General features: G+C 38.1%; 1 protein-coding gene across 1 annotated transcript in view; it reads right to left on the bottom strand.

Annotated features, from left to right (window-relative positions):
- Positions 1 to 14,876, bottom strand: part of ITGBL1 (integrin subunit beta like 1) — a 136,309-nt gene that overhangs the window by 56,716 nt on the left and 64,717 nt on the right. Inside the window, exon 7 of the mRNA XM_086741301.1 lies at positions 11,592 to 11,738. Within this exon, the coding sequence (XP_086597427.1) occupies positions 11,592 to 11,738 (147 nt within the window). The remainder of the gene's footprint in view (positions 1 to 11,591; positions 11,739 to 14,876) is intronic.

The following is a 14,876-nucleotide window of genomic DNA, read 5'->3' on the forward strand; positions in this document are numbered from 1 at the left end:
TCTCCCCTTTCACTGGTGCAGGCACAATGTAGAATCCAGTCTTTCAGAAGCCACCAATAAAGCATTTGCACACTGATTTCTTTTTTTCTGGAGATCTCAGAGAGGAAAGCTAAAGCTGAACTGAATAATTGAAAAAAAAAAAAGCAAGGAAACACACTCCTTTCTTTTTCTAACCAGTAAGCAGAAAGAATGCAAAGCAAAACTATAACACAAAATATGCTAGGTTTCAAAATTCTGAAATAAAATGGTTGTCACTAATTTGTGCATGGATCATTTATTTGGCTGTTATTTTCTGATTGGTGAAGCTACATGCTATGATTTCATAGACATTAATATGATTAAAAGGATGACATATGACAAAGCCAACTGATTGCTTTTCAAATTTTGCATCTGTAGGAAATCTATGGTCATGCTAGGTGTTCCAGCTTCTCTATGGAATTGTTTCTACTCTTTGAAGTATATAAGCCTTAAAAACAGCAAATACATGTACTTAGAAATAAGACATTCCATAGAATGGACAATTACACAGTTGTATCCCAACTTCTTCAAAATTGTGCATGAAATAAAGGCTGATTGACTACAAGACACCTTTTACACAGGTCATATCATAGACTTATGGAATCATGTATGCTGGAAGGGCCTCCACAGGTCAACTAGCCCAAAGTCCTGCCCAGAGCAGTCCTATTACAGCAGGTTGCTCAGGGCTGTGAGCCATAGAGTTCTGAAAATCTCCAAGGATGGAGACATCTAATTTTTTTTGTCCGCCAGTATCCCCAAGTCCTTCTCCACAGAGTTGCTCTCAATCCATTCATTTCCCATGTCTGTATTGATATTCGGGATTTCCCAAGCCCAGGTGCAGGACCTTGCACTTAGTCTTGTTCAACTTTATCAGGGTTACATTGGCCTGCTCCTCAGGCATGTCAAGGTCCCTCTGGGTGGCATCTCTTCCCTCAAGAGTATCAACTACACCACTCAGCTTAGTATCATCTGCAAATATGCTGAGGGTGCATTCAATCCCACTGTATACATAGTTGATGAAGATATTAAACAGTATTTATCCCAGATTTTGTCCCTTGAGGGACATCACTCATTATTGGTTTCAACTTGGACATTGAGCCATTGACTATAACTCTTCGGACATGGCCATCCAGCCAATTCCTCTTCCATTTAACAGTACAGCCATCAAACCCATCTCTTTCCAATTTAGTGGCAAGAATGTTGGGGGGGACCACATCAAAGGCCTTACAGAAGTCCAGTAGATTACAGTTGTAGCTCTTCCCTTGTCCACTGAAGCAGTCACTCCATCATAGAAGGCCACTAGATTACTCAGGCATGATTTGCCCTTTTGTGAAGCTATGTTGGCTGTCTCTCTAGCCTCCTAGTCTTCCATATGCTTTGACATGTCTTCCAAGAGAATCTGTTCCATAATCTTAGCAGGTACAGAGGTGAGACTGACTGGTCAGTAGTACCCAGAGTCCTCCTTTTTAACCTTTTTGAGAATGGGTGTGATGTTTCCCTCTTCCAGTCACTGGTGACTTCACCTGACTGCCATGACTATTCAAACATGATGGAGAGAGGCTTGGCAACTACATCTGCCAGTTCCCCCAGGACCTGTGGATGCATCTCATCAGGTCCCATGGATTTATATATATTCAGGTTCCTCAGGTGATCTCAAAGCTGATGTTCTCCTAAAATGGGAGGGATTTCACTCCCTCAGTCCCTGTCTTGAGGTTCAGCGGCTTGAGAGATGTGGGATAAATCTGCTGGATTACTTGCATGAGTATTACTTGCATGAGTATTACTTGCATTGAGCTATCCTGATCTTCTAGCAGCTACCAAGGTGACTGAAATGGTCTGTGATTACCAAGGCTTCTAGTGTTGAGGCTTGCTTCAGCTGCCTAAAGAAGGCTTCATTTACATCCTTTCTTGATCAAGTGGCAAGTGGTCTGTAGCAGACACCTACCACACTCATAATAAATAATTATATATGAATATATCACATATGAATAATGACATAAACATATCATATATAAATAATTGTGCCTGCCTCTTGCATATCCATTTAAACATCAGAATTTGTTTTGTTCTACACTGCCTTTCTTACTCATGAGACTAAAATAAATGATATTTGAATCAATAAATGCTGTACTGAAGAAGAGCACGTCAAGTTATTCTCATTGTGAAGTGGCATCCACAGTTGTTACTCTGCCAGCCATAGGTCTCTTTGTTATACTTGGCTTTTATTGCACAGCCCTAAGTCCTAAGTATCCTCCTAAAGCAGGTATGTCACTTTTCCTCTGTTCTATACCTCTTCTCAAACATCTCACTGTGAAAACAACTGGGAAACTTCAGAACATTAATGAATTCTATTACAGATTTCTTTTATATAAACTACTTCACTATTGTAATATCACTTATTTCTCAGAAACAGAAAACTTCCAACACACCTTGCTTCTACCAGAATAGATTTTAAAAGCACTTACACAGAAACAAAGTTCTTTGTGAACCATATTTCTACAAAGAAATGCTGAAGTATTGAGCTCCTAAACACTTTCTGATTTAAAAAGATAAATACATTTTAAAACACTGGAAATGGAAAAAGGTGAAATACTCTCAGTAGTTCCAAATCGGCTTTCCTAACAAAAGGCAGCTTCCAGAGGATCCTGCTTCAGTTAATAGAGAGAGATAAGCTCGTACCAGAGCCTGAATTAGAGGAGCAGTTAAAAATCAGCAATCTAAACTATTGATAGACAAATCTAGGAGGAGCGTGATGCAATTATTTATCTGTATTTTTTCTCTTAGACTTCAATAGCGTATAAGGGTACACCAAATGGTATAACAAATATTGTTAGGCCAGCTCATTCAACATTAAAGTACCGGTATAGTAAGAGTGCCTCTCTGCTTGAAGCACACAGATGTGTAACAGAGCTCAGTCTCAAAGCTGATGAGGTGAAAGCTAGAGACATGACGCATGACTTGCGCTTATGTTCTGTTCTTGTTACACCAGCTAATAACATTACTTGCTGCCAGGCTGTCTACTATAGTGCTTTAATTAAGACCTCCTTCAGAATGTAGGGGTCATGCAAAATGAATGAAAACAGCAGGACAAATTCAGAGATGATGTACATTAGAGTAATTTACACTTCAATTAAACAGTGCAATTTGCATAATAAGAGGCTACAGTGAAGAGCTGGTAGCAGGGATAGTAACCTAGATTTTACCTTAGGATTGTTTACACTTTTCTGCTCTAACCCCATCCTGTCAGAGATAAAGTACAGTGAATTTTTCAAACGGCAACTTCTACTGTCGCCTTCCTTTACTAAGTCAACAAGCAGTAGGCTTTAGAAACAATGTTTCTCTATACATACCTAATAGAAATATGAACTATTTTTTGGGTTGATTGGTTTTGGTAATATCATATTAGAAGAGGACCCGAAAGTCCTTAATTAATAACTGCACTTAGAACAAAAGAATCAGAACTGTGAGAACATAAAACTCTAGTAAATAAGGCTCCAGTGGTAACAGCACAGAACTAGTTCTCATGATCTAGCAGATGCCACCAGCAGCCCTCCTGCTCTTTTAAGGTTGCCCAGAGAGGTGGTAGATGCCCCATCCCTGGAAACATTCAAGGCCAGGTTGGATAAGGCTCTGAGCAACCTGATCTGGTTGGAGATGTCCCTGCTCCTTGCAGGGGGGTTGGACTAAATGACCTTTGAAGGTCCCTTCCAACCCTAACCATTGATGATTCTATGATTCTATACCTATCTGTAGAGACTTTCCTGTTGGAGAGGTGATCAGATTGGCATTATTATATTACAGTTTGTATAGATTTTAAAAATACTGAAGATATATCGAATTATGTCATCCGAAGATTTATAAGAAGCTATAGTAGTTGATGATCTAACCGCAGAAATTATTTACAAGCTGAATATTTTATGTCATATTTATGACCAGTCATGTAAGACTTGGCAAGTGTCAGAAGAGAACTGCATAGTAACATGTGCTTTTAGGCACCTATTTAGCACATATCTTTTTATCCATTTTACATCCACTCCTGTTGGTACATAGATATGATTCATTCAGTGTATGTTTCTCTTTCCTTCTGCATATCACGGTGTGTTGTATCAACATGAATTTACAGCATTTCCTGTATCAGCCAAAGCTTTGATGAGCTACGCTTCAAAGCAGCAGAAAGTGTACATTATACAATAGTACAGCCAAGATATCCCAAAAAAGATTAGGACTTAACAGCAGCCACTGGCAAATGGCTCTGCTCTTTGGGGTCATCATTGACCCTTATCTCTAAGATTTGTTTCCAGACTCCAGGAGATGGGTGTCCTGCAAACTGGCAATATGCATTACAGAATCCAGCACTGAACACAAGGGATTGATTCACGGTCTCAGTTCACCACAAGGAATCTTTAATAATGCATTGAGCACTGTTGCTCTTCCACTAAGTCAGCCAACAGCTGACAATTTTAAATAGAGAAGAAACAGCAGAGTTACTGTAAAGTAATTATGTCAGTAAACTTCTGAAATGCCTTATAACTTTTGAACTCACAAATGTAATATTTTGAAAATGGGACTTAGGAGAGTTTGAAAAAACAACACAAATCTTTTTCAGTACAGAATCAAAAAAATCTCTTAATGCTACAGCACAAGTGTAAGGGATGAAGAAATAGTTTCATTCTCTCCATACGACAAATAAATAAACGCAATTATAGAAAAGATATTAAAATGGCAAAAGACACTACCAATAAGAAGACTTATCGTTTCTCTGTCTTTGGATCACTGCCTTGGGATGACTGCCTTCACTAAGGGTAAGTGATGAGAACAAGATTATTTTAAAAAAATCTCTCATCTACTATTTTCAAAATCTACTCTTTTTATTTTCTGTTCTTTTCCTGAAGAGTTTTTTATTATTACTATTTTGAAATCTGCTTTTTGCCCTAAGGGGAAACTCAAGTGAGTGATGTGTATTTTTAAAGAGAAAAGTTGTTTGTTTTTTCCCTTAATCCTGACAACAATATGCTATCACTTTATTTCTTAGCATAAGGATTTTTTTTGTGTGTCTCTTCATTTATCTGTGACACCGGTCTTGTTGTACAGTGTGTTCTTAAAAGGGACAGACTTTCAATGTGAAAGTATTACATCTATAGTGAAAAGTCACGCAGCAAGTGAAAATTCCACTCTGAGGAATAAAAGTGTAGAAGAAATTATGCACTTTATACGAATGAAGCTGGCTAGAACCTCTCCTCATGCTCAACATGCTTTTGTAGGGAAAGTAATTTCTGGAAAGTACCTAGCGATAATGTATTTTAATTCCCCAAATTTCCATCTGATCCTTTTCTCCCATAATATATAACAGGAGCTACTGGAGGTGAAGACAGCTTGATTGATGTAACTGAGAGAATTTATATTTCCTCTGCCTTTAAAACATAATTTGAGAATGTAGGCATTCTTACTTACTGCTCAGCATGTCAATATAAAGCCTTCTCTTGCCTTCACCTACTAAAGCAGCTGAGAAATATAAGACCATGGTGGAATATATTTTTGGCAGCATTTCTGCTTTCCCCACATGCTGACCAGCACCCATGAAACAGCTTGTTACTCCTGTGAGTGACTGGGGAAAATCAGGAAGGGAATTACAGTCTGGAATAAAAGTTCACCACCTCATCTGCTCTCAGAAGAGCAAAATGTAGATTGAGAAATTGTAATCTATAGCATTTTATAGATAGTTATTATCTAATTAGGTCATGTTCTTCATAACATCCTTTTAAATCTCTAAATTTTTTAAAAGAACTTTTATGTACTCCTGATGTATTAAACACTTCACTTTAAAAAAGCTTTCTTTTGCTGTTATTTTTTTCCCATGTCTTTTTTTTTCTCTTGCTGAGGTTACATGACTTACAGTTAAGAGAATCTGAGATTCTCAAAATCCAGGTGGCATGTGACAATTCTCTTAGTTTGCATTGCTGATGCTTTCTGTATTTCTGCCTACTTAGGAACGTAATTTGCCTTAAAGGTAAGTAATAAAAAATTGGGTGCATTTATATAAAAACCTGGTACTTCATAAGAAAATTTAATATTACAAACATATTAGGTCATTGAATCATTAAAAAAAAAAAGAGTATGATTAGGCTAACACTCTATTTTCTTTTCCATTCATCATTACCTGTAATAACAAAGCATAAGGTATAAAATAAGCACCTTACCAAAATTAAGTTCACAGATGGAAGCTTTTGGTCCCTCAGACTGACTGAAAATTTTTTAAGTGTATAATTTTTGTGCTAATATGATAAAATTTTGTGAAGTGAAACAAAGGATTTTTTTTTTTTTTATGTAAGCCCTCACCATCCCAAATCTCTGACACAAAAAATATGCAAATCCCAAAGCTTTTTTTTTTTAAAAAAAAAAAAAAAATAGGGATTTAGAGGATTTGGTGGCTTGGTTTGGGGTTTTGGTTTGGTTTGGTTTTTTTTTTTTTCTGGTTTGCCTTCTGTAATTATTATTGGATATTTTAAAGACTGAAGGTGAATCATTGGGAATTTTACAGTCTTCCATATCAGCAAGTTTTGCAAAATACACAAAAAAAACCTAAAAAGAGCCAGACAAAGCTTTGAAGGACTATTTCTTCAATGCTTCCTCAGGCAGCATGATTTTTTTTTTACTACTGTTTAAGTGAAGGCTTATCACATTTTGAAATCATACTTAACATTCCAACAGGAAAATACCATCTAGGAAATATAATTTTTGTTAATCTTGGGAACAGATATCTCACAACTGAAGTTTCAAACTCCTCCACATGAAAATCTGAACATATGTCAGCATTTAGTTAGAGACTACAGAAACAGACTATGAATTGTAACAGTTCTATCTCTTTCTCCCTAGACATTTTGGCTATCTATACAGCATTAAAAATCCTGAAAATACTTTGTCTTTCAGTGTCTTTATCCAAGACCATAAAAGTGATTGCAAAAGAGTCTGTTAGCTATCACAACTATTGTTGACTAACCTAGAAACAAAAGGTACAGATGAATAGAAAACATTCTTCAAGGAAACACAATAGCTGGCAAAGACGTGAAGTCATGCATCTGCATCTCTGGGCTCTCCATTCTGCATCCTATTCCATATATGAGCTGCCTTACTAAAAGATGCCATTAAATAAGAACATTAATTACCCAACTTCTCCGGCAATGCAGTGGATTACTCACCTGTACAAGGACTTATTGTCCTTGTACTATAGTCAGGAGAAAAAATATTATAAGGAGGTTACCAAAACAATAATGTTCAAATGGAAAAGCAATAATTCCATTTCCTTTGGAACTATCCCTTCCTTGTCATACGATACTCCCTATGGACTTCAGAAAAATTTGGGCTGGTGTTTTAAGTCCATACAACCAAAGAGGTTGCATTTGACTGGAAATCTTTATTTTGTTTCATTTACTTGTGTAACACTTCTACCCATGACAAGCTAGAAGGAGAAGTAGCAGGATTTTCAAATGGGACCAAAGAATTTAACTGTAGAAGTCCAACGACAATTTATCTTAGCAACTAAACACCTACATCACTTCAGCAGTACAGAAACTTTCTCACATTTTTTATTATATACAAATATATGATGGAAGAAAGGAAATCCAAGGAGTCCAGGGTAAAAAAATACATTATACACTGAAATACATATGATTAGGCTAAAAATCTCTTTTCTTTATTCTCTCCCAATTTCCTAAACAAAATTGTTCATAGAACTAAAACAAGATACTACATTCTGTTTTAAAGTTTTTTTTTCCAAGTGCGGAATGCAGAATTTCTTGTTCCTTCATTACAGGAGCTGTCTATCACACTATGCCCTAGGTTCATGTCTGTGCCATTGGCACTCCTCATAAACCCTGGTGATCTCTTTTTGTTTGGAAGCCAAAGGAAGTTCAGTGAAAGCCGCTATTAATTAAGGCTTTTATTCCAATAGATATTCCTTGTACTTTATTTGAAAATTTAAACCAACAGATTATTCAGTCAAATGAATTCACCTGAAAGGGACTTATTTCACTACTAGTATCTCAACAGGAGAACACTGCCAGTATTAAAACTCCAGTGCTTTTTTTTTTTTTTCCAGAAAGGTAAGAGGATAGAATTATTGCCATTAATATTAAAATCTTTTAACTCACTCTTCTCACTATAGAATCATAGAACATATTGGATGGAAGGGACCTTTAAAGGTCATCTAGTCCAACTCCCCTGCAAGGAGCAGGGACATCTTCAACTAGATCAAGTTGCTCAGAGCCCCATCCAACCCGACCTTGAATGTTTCCAGGGATGGGGCACCAACCACCTCTCCAGGCAACCTGTTCCAGTGTTCCACCATCCTCATTGTAATTTTTTTTTTCTTTCTATCTAGTCTGAATTTAGCTCCTTCTAGCTTAAAATCATTACCCCTCATCCTATTGCAAGAGGCCCTGCTAAATAGTTACTCCATGTCCTCTTTAAGTATTGAAAAGCTGCTATAAGGTCTCCCCAGAGTCTTCTCTTCTCCAGGCTGAACAGCCACAACTCTCTCAGCCTGTCCTCATAGGAGAGGTGCTCCAGCCCTCTCATCATCTTCATGGCCCTCCTCTGGACTTACTCCAACAGGTCCACCTCCTTTTGTTGGGGGCTCCAGAGCTGGACACAGTACTCCAGGTGGGGAGAGTTGCTTGGCTACACTTCCTTTGATGCAGCCCAGGATGTGGCTGGCTTTCTGGGCTGCAAGCGCACATTGCCAGATCATGTTGAGCTTCTCGTCCACCAGTACCCCCAGGACCTTCTCCTCAGGACTGCTATTGATCCATTCTCCATCCAGCCTGGATTTGTGCTTGGGATTGCCCTGACCCAGGTGCAGGACCTTGCACTTGGCCTGGTTGAACTTCATGAGGTTCTCATGGACCCACCTCTCCAGCCTGTCAAGGTCCCTCTGGATGGCATTCCTCCCCTCCAGCGTGTCGACGGCACCACACAGCTTGGTGTCATTGGTGAACTTGCTGAGGGTGCACTCTATCCCACTGCCCATGTCACTGACAAAGATGTTAAACAGGGCCAGTTCCAATACTGACCCCTGAGGAATGCCACTCATCACCGGTCTCCACTTGGACGTCAAGTCATTGACCATTACCCTTTCAGTGTAATCATCCAGCCAATTCCTTATCCACCAAGTGGTCCATCCATCAAATCCATGTCTCTCCATTTTAGAGACAAGGATGTTCTTCAGAACAGCATCAAATGCTTTGCACAAGTCCAGGTAGATGCCATCAGTTGATCATCCCTTATCCACCAATACTGTAACCTCATCATAGAAGGCCACAAAATTGGTCAGGCATGATTTGCCCTTAGTGAAGCTGTGTTTGCTGTACCCAGTCACTTCTTTATTTTCCACGTGCCTCAGAATGGTTTCCAGGAGAATCTGTTTCATGACCTTGCCACGTACAGAGGTGAGACTGACCGGCCTGTAGTTCCCTGGGTCTTCCTTGTTCCCCTTTTTAAAATGAGAACTATGTTTCCCCTTTTCCAGTCAGTGGGAATCTCACCAGACTGCCATGACTTCTCAGATATGATGGACAGTGGCCTGGCAACTTCATCTGCCAGTTCTCTCAGGACCCGCAGATGCACCTCATCGGGTCCCATGGACTTGTGCACCTTCAGGTTCTTTAGATGGTCTTGAACCTGCTCTTCCCCTACAGCAGGCAGTTCTTCCTTCTCCCAGTCCCTCCTTTTGCTTTCTGCGACTTGGGTGATGTGGCGAGAGCCCTCGTCGAAGACTCAGGCGAAAAAGTCATTGAGTACCTCAGCCTTCTCTATCTCCCAGGTAACCAGGTCTCCCGTTTCCTTCCCACATTCTGCCTGGTGTTCCTTTTATCCCTGGCATACCTAAATAAGCTTTTCTTGTTGCCCTTGACATCCCTGGCCAGATTTAATTCTCTGTCAGCTCCTCATCCCTCCCCAGGCAGAGCTTCATTCACTCCAGTTGGTCATTGACATAGAGGGTGGCACTCCCTCCTCATCTCCCTTGCCTGTCCTTCATAAAGAGCCTGTATCCCTCCATTCCAACTCCCCAGTCATAAGAGCCATCCCACCACATCTCTGTGATGACAACAAGGTCATAGCCCTGCAGGCATGCACACATCTCTAAGTCTTATTGTTTGCTCCCCATGCTAAAAGCGTTAGCATAGAGGCACTAAACTTAAAACTTTTCAAAATTTAAAATATAAATAGAACAATGTATTCCACAACTTAAGACTGTATTTTTATTCAAATTAAACTTGGTTTTATGACTGTCATTCCTTTCTCTGCTGTTTGACTCTCAAGGTGCACAATGCAATTAAATCATAGAACTGACTTCAAATGCTCAACATACACAACTCCTAGTGAAGCAGATGAGAGAAGAGATATTCAGCATCCAATGAAAACAGGAAAAGAGTGAGCTAGTATTAAAAATAAATACATAAAGAAAATGTCTTTTAGTTAGAATTCTTGCAATCATGAACAATAAAATTCAGTTAATTCTCTACAGCTGCCCATATTTCACCTAACTTGTAGCAAAAAAAAAACTTCCTTTGAGAATTTTTTAGCAAGAAAAGAGAGATGTAATTCACTGGAAAATTGTAGCTTAATTAAGAAAAAAACAAGCAACAATCTGTTAACATATAGTTCTTTTAAGATACAATTAATGCTGCATTCACTGAGTTAGGAGCTGGGGGAGAAAAATACATTTATCACAGTGCTAGCTCGGGCGGACAACCTACAATTTTTGAGTATGTTAGACAGTATTAGCGAAAGAAGAAATTGCAAATGAAATGACATTTTGGGTCAAATGCAATAATTCAAGAGTAGCTTTAGACCTTTCCCAGCAAATACTTAAGTGGGCAGAATTCATAAGAACTTCAATTACCAGTTCTAGGAAAAGTCTGTCTCATATTTACTTTCCTCTCTTCTCTCTGCAGAAAACCGCATTCCACACAGTGACAGATGAAAACTAGCAGGTCCTTTTCCTTCTGAGAAAAATTTCCTTTCACTTGCAATGTGTATTTCAATTGTATGTATGAGAATATATTTTCTTAGTTAACACTTTTGAAAAGGCTACACAAATAAAAGCCTGTGGCAAACTAGCAAACTGCACAACTTCATTTTAGAAGCCAGTCCTGCACTCAGTAAGGCAGTGTAAATCCAAACAGTTCTTATCACAATGGTGTGAAAACATTTTACAGAGGCTGAAAATCTCATGCTAGTTTTGTCAAAGAATGAATATAATAGGTTCCTATTCTTAATCTATCTTTAGTACAGATTTAACTGCAGCAATCTTCAAAGCATCCTTGAAAACCTCTGAAACAAGTGTTGAGATATGTAAAATAAAATGATGACAGTAGATGACAGGAAAAATAGGTGACCTTTGTGTTCTTCTCCTCCTCCCTTCTCGTAACTCACAAGTTATGCAGGTGTGATTCATGCACAGTAAGCCAAGAAAGTTCACATTTTTCAGGACCGGTAATGCTGGACATCTGTAAAAATTCTTTTAATGGAAGTACGTTTTAAGGGCATAAAAATTCTTCCAGAAATGTGCTTACCTCTTCCAGAGCAAGGTAAGTTAGAATTTCCTTGGCATTTCTTAGCACTTTCCTCAATTGACAATGGACAAGAACGAGGATGTTCACACTTCTTCCCAGTCCAACCTTCTTTACAGTCACACCTTCCACAATTACACTGCCCATGACCTTTTACAATGAATACAATTAAAGATTAGCCTCCATACTGATAATAGGTATTAAAATCTCATGATTAGATGAACTTTATCAAAGTTGTGGTTTCATTAAATAACTAGACTGGCCAAAAATACAATCAATTGACTATATCTACTTTTTTTTCTTATAATAGCATTGGTCTATCATTCCATTTGAGCTATATTTCCTTTTACTTTTTTTTTTTTTCCTTAAGGGATGTTTTGCCACTTGGCATATGCTCCTCATGCAAAAGGGTGGAATAGATGTTACAAATACACATTTCACCGCTGTCTGGAAATGTGGGGCCATCATAAGGCAGTATTTCATTTACCTTTATGTTCTTCTTTTTCTACCACAGTTGCAGCATGTTCTCTAAGTAATATATCAATAATATCTTTTATATACTTGCAATCAATGTGATCCACTAGAGACAATCAATGTGACACCAATTCCAAATCTGAAACTGTGCCTTTTACTAAATAGTGATGTGCAAATAATAAAATACTGGACATAACCAATTCTCATTTCAATAGGGCAGTTAGATTTGGTTTTGGTATGTTATTAGCCAACTTGACTCTTCCTGACCATGGCCAAACATAGCAACATAAACGCAACTTTCACTGTGCAAGTTGAGGTGAGGAAAAGCAACTGAACTCCATAGCTTTCTGGAAAGTTTTTTTAAAAAAGTGTGTCAGCCAAGAAGCTAGAGGTGAATCCCTCCTGAGACCATAACCTAGAAAACCATCCAAACCATCTATTTCCTCCATATGAATGCTTACATATGCAGACCAAGAAAAACCAAGCTAATTTCCCAGGTCTCTTCATCATGAGCCTAACGCTCTTTGCACAAAGCAGTGAGATTCTCGCACCACAAAATGTTCCTTGCACTGGATGAGGAAAGCTTAAGCACAAGCAAAAACATTCCTTAACACAAAATCAAATATTTATTTTAATGAGCTCTGATAGCAGGTTGGATCTTCTCTCACAATTTACACATAGTCATCATTCACTGGACACAGGACCCAAAAGCATTGCTCTAATGTCCGCTTGTCTGACCAAGTTCTTCTTGAAAACCATAGCAACACAGATTTTATATCTCTTTCTAACCATACTTGCATTTTAAGACTGGCTTATATTATATTTCTAAAACATGCATTTATCAGTTCACAAGGAGAAAATGGGAGGAAGCAAGCATTCTGAGAGTTATCAGAGTAGTTCCCAGAATAAAAGTCTTATTAATTTCACAATAATAACTTTTCATTACATTAGTATTTGTTTTCCTTGAAAAGCATTAAAGGCTTCCTCTTATTTAGAAGGTAGATTTAGATTAGGTATTAGGAAGAAATTATTTACTGTGAGGGTGGTAAGACACTGGAACAGGTTGCCCAGAGAAGTTGTGGATGCCTCATCACTGGAAGTGTTCAAGGCTAGGTTGGACAGGGTTTGGAGTGACTTGGTCTGATGGAAGGTGTCCCCTGCTCATGGCAGAGTTGGACCTAGGTGATCTTTAAGGTCCTTTCCAAATGAAACCATTCTATGATTCTGTCCGTGGCTTTCACATGTACCTGCTGACAGGTTGTGAACTGGACATTTGTTCCCTGATTCAGATAGATACTTACGAGAGGATGATATTCTTTCATACTGTATTTTCTTTGCTAGAGCCACAGCAAAGGCGCTAATGAGATATGTGAATGTAGGAATTTTCTTATGGAAGTCTTTTTTCTTTCTATGTCAAGTCATGAAACGATTCCTTCTTTAAAGGAAGAGAATCACTTTAATATTGCGAACACCTCTGAAAGAAAATCATTCAGTAACACACTGAACAGTACTTCAGATGTTAAAAGAAGGCATCCAGTTGCCAATATGAGGTACTGCAAATTGACAGTCACCCCAAGCCATATGAAGCTTCTGGAGGGAGCTGCTGCTGTGTGATGTTAAATCTTCACAGCAGGGCTGTCAACTCCTGTCATTTATAGTTTATAAAATAAATATAGTATTTTATTCAGTTACAGTAAAACTCTTTACATGTAAACATTTCCTATAATTTCAGTCTGCTACTCAGGATAACATGATTTCATGTCTCTACCTGTTAGGTATGCAGAACAAGACAGGGAAAGTTTTGTATCAGCTCTGTTTGATATAGGTTTCAAGAGAGCTGGATTATTTTCCCTAATTTGACTAATCCCTCTTGGATTCATCCTAAATCAATTTAGAAATAATTTTGAGAAAAATTAGGATATTTTGCAGACACTCCCAACACATGCACACTTGATGCACTAAGTAAATTTATTTCACATAAACAAATAAAAAAGCTGTCCAATTACAATTCTGCTAGTAAATCTTTGATTTAATTGTAGAGTCTATCTACCAAAATAAACCAAAATTCATATGTATGCATCTTGTCCGTTTCTGAAATAGGACTGAACAGCAGGACTATAAGACATTGTTCATACTGCATCATGTGAAAATGAATTTCTCGCACAATCTATTTGCAGAATGCATATTTGGATGGCCAGTTAAGGCTAAATTAGGCTTTTCTAAAACATAATGGGAAGGGAAGGGATAAGAATAATAAGTAGTACTAAAATTTTTGCTGATTAGATAGAAAAACTGAGCTATACTTCAACACAGTTTTAGTTGCATCAAGTAAGCCATACAAGCACCTCCTTTCGTATCTCATAAGATTTGCTCATTTACAATTATGTCTGTATCATAAAGGACACTGTACCAGTCCTTAATCCAATGGCAAATGGCAATTTGACATTTTGGAAAATTACAAAAATGGCATCTTCCCCCCAACTAATTTTTAACTGGCCATACTTTCTTTCACTGCTTTCTTACAACCATTACCACCTTGGGTGGCAGCAGCAGCAGCAATGGCAATAAGGTCTGGGAAAGAGGGAGTTCAAGCCCTGTTTCAGTGATGCAGCATTAGCTCTAGGTGCCACAGGTTTGCTTTAATCTAATTAGGTTTGAAACTCTTGTGTTCACCCTTAACTACAGAACACATTTACCATGTTGGTTTTTAGCTTTGTATTCCTTAGCTGTCATTTTGATCAGTCCCTGAGTGCTAAAAACATACTCAGCAACACAATAATACATTCAAAAATTGACAACATCCTGAAGTTAATC

Source organism: Chlamydotis macqueenii, chromosome 1 (assembly GCF_036417535.1).
Source record: "Chlamydotis macqueenii isolate bChlMac1 chromosome 1, bChlMac1.mat, whole genome shotgun sequence".
Lineage (NCBI taxonomy): Eukaryota > Metazoa > Chordata > Aves > Otidiformes > Otididae > Chlamydotis > Chlamydotis macqueenii.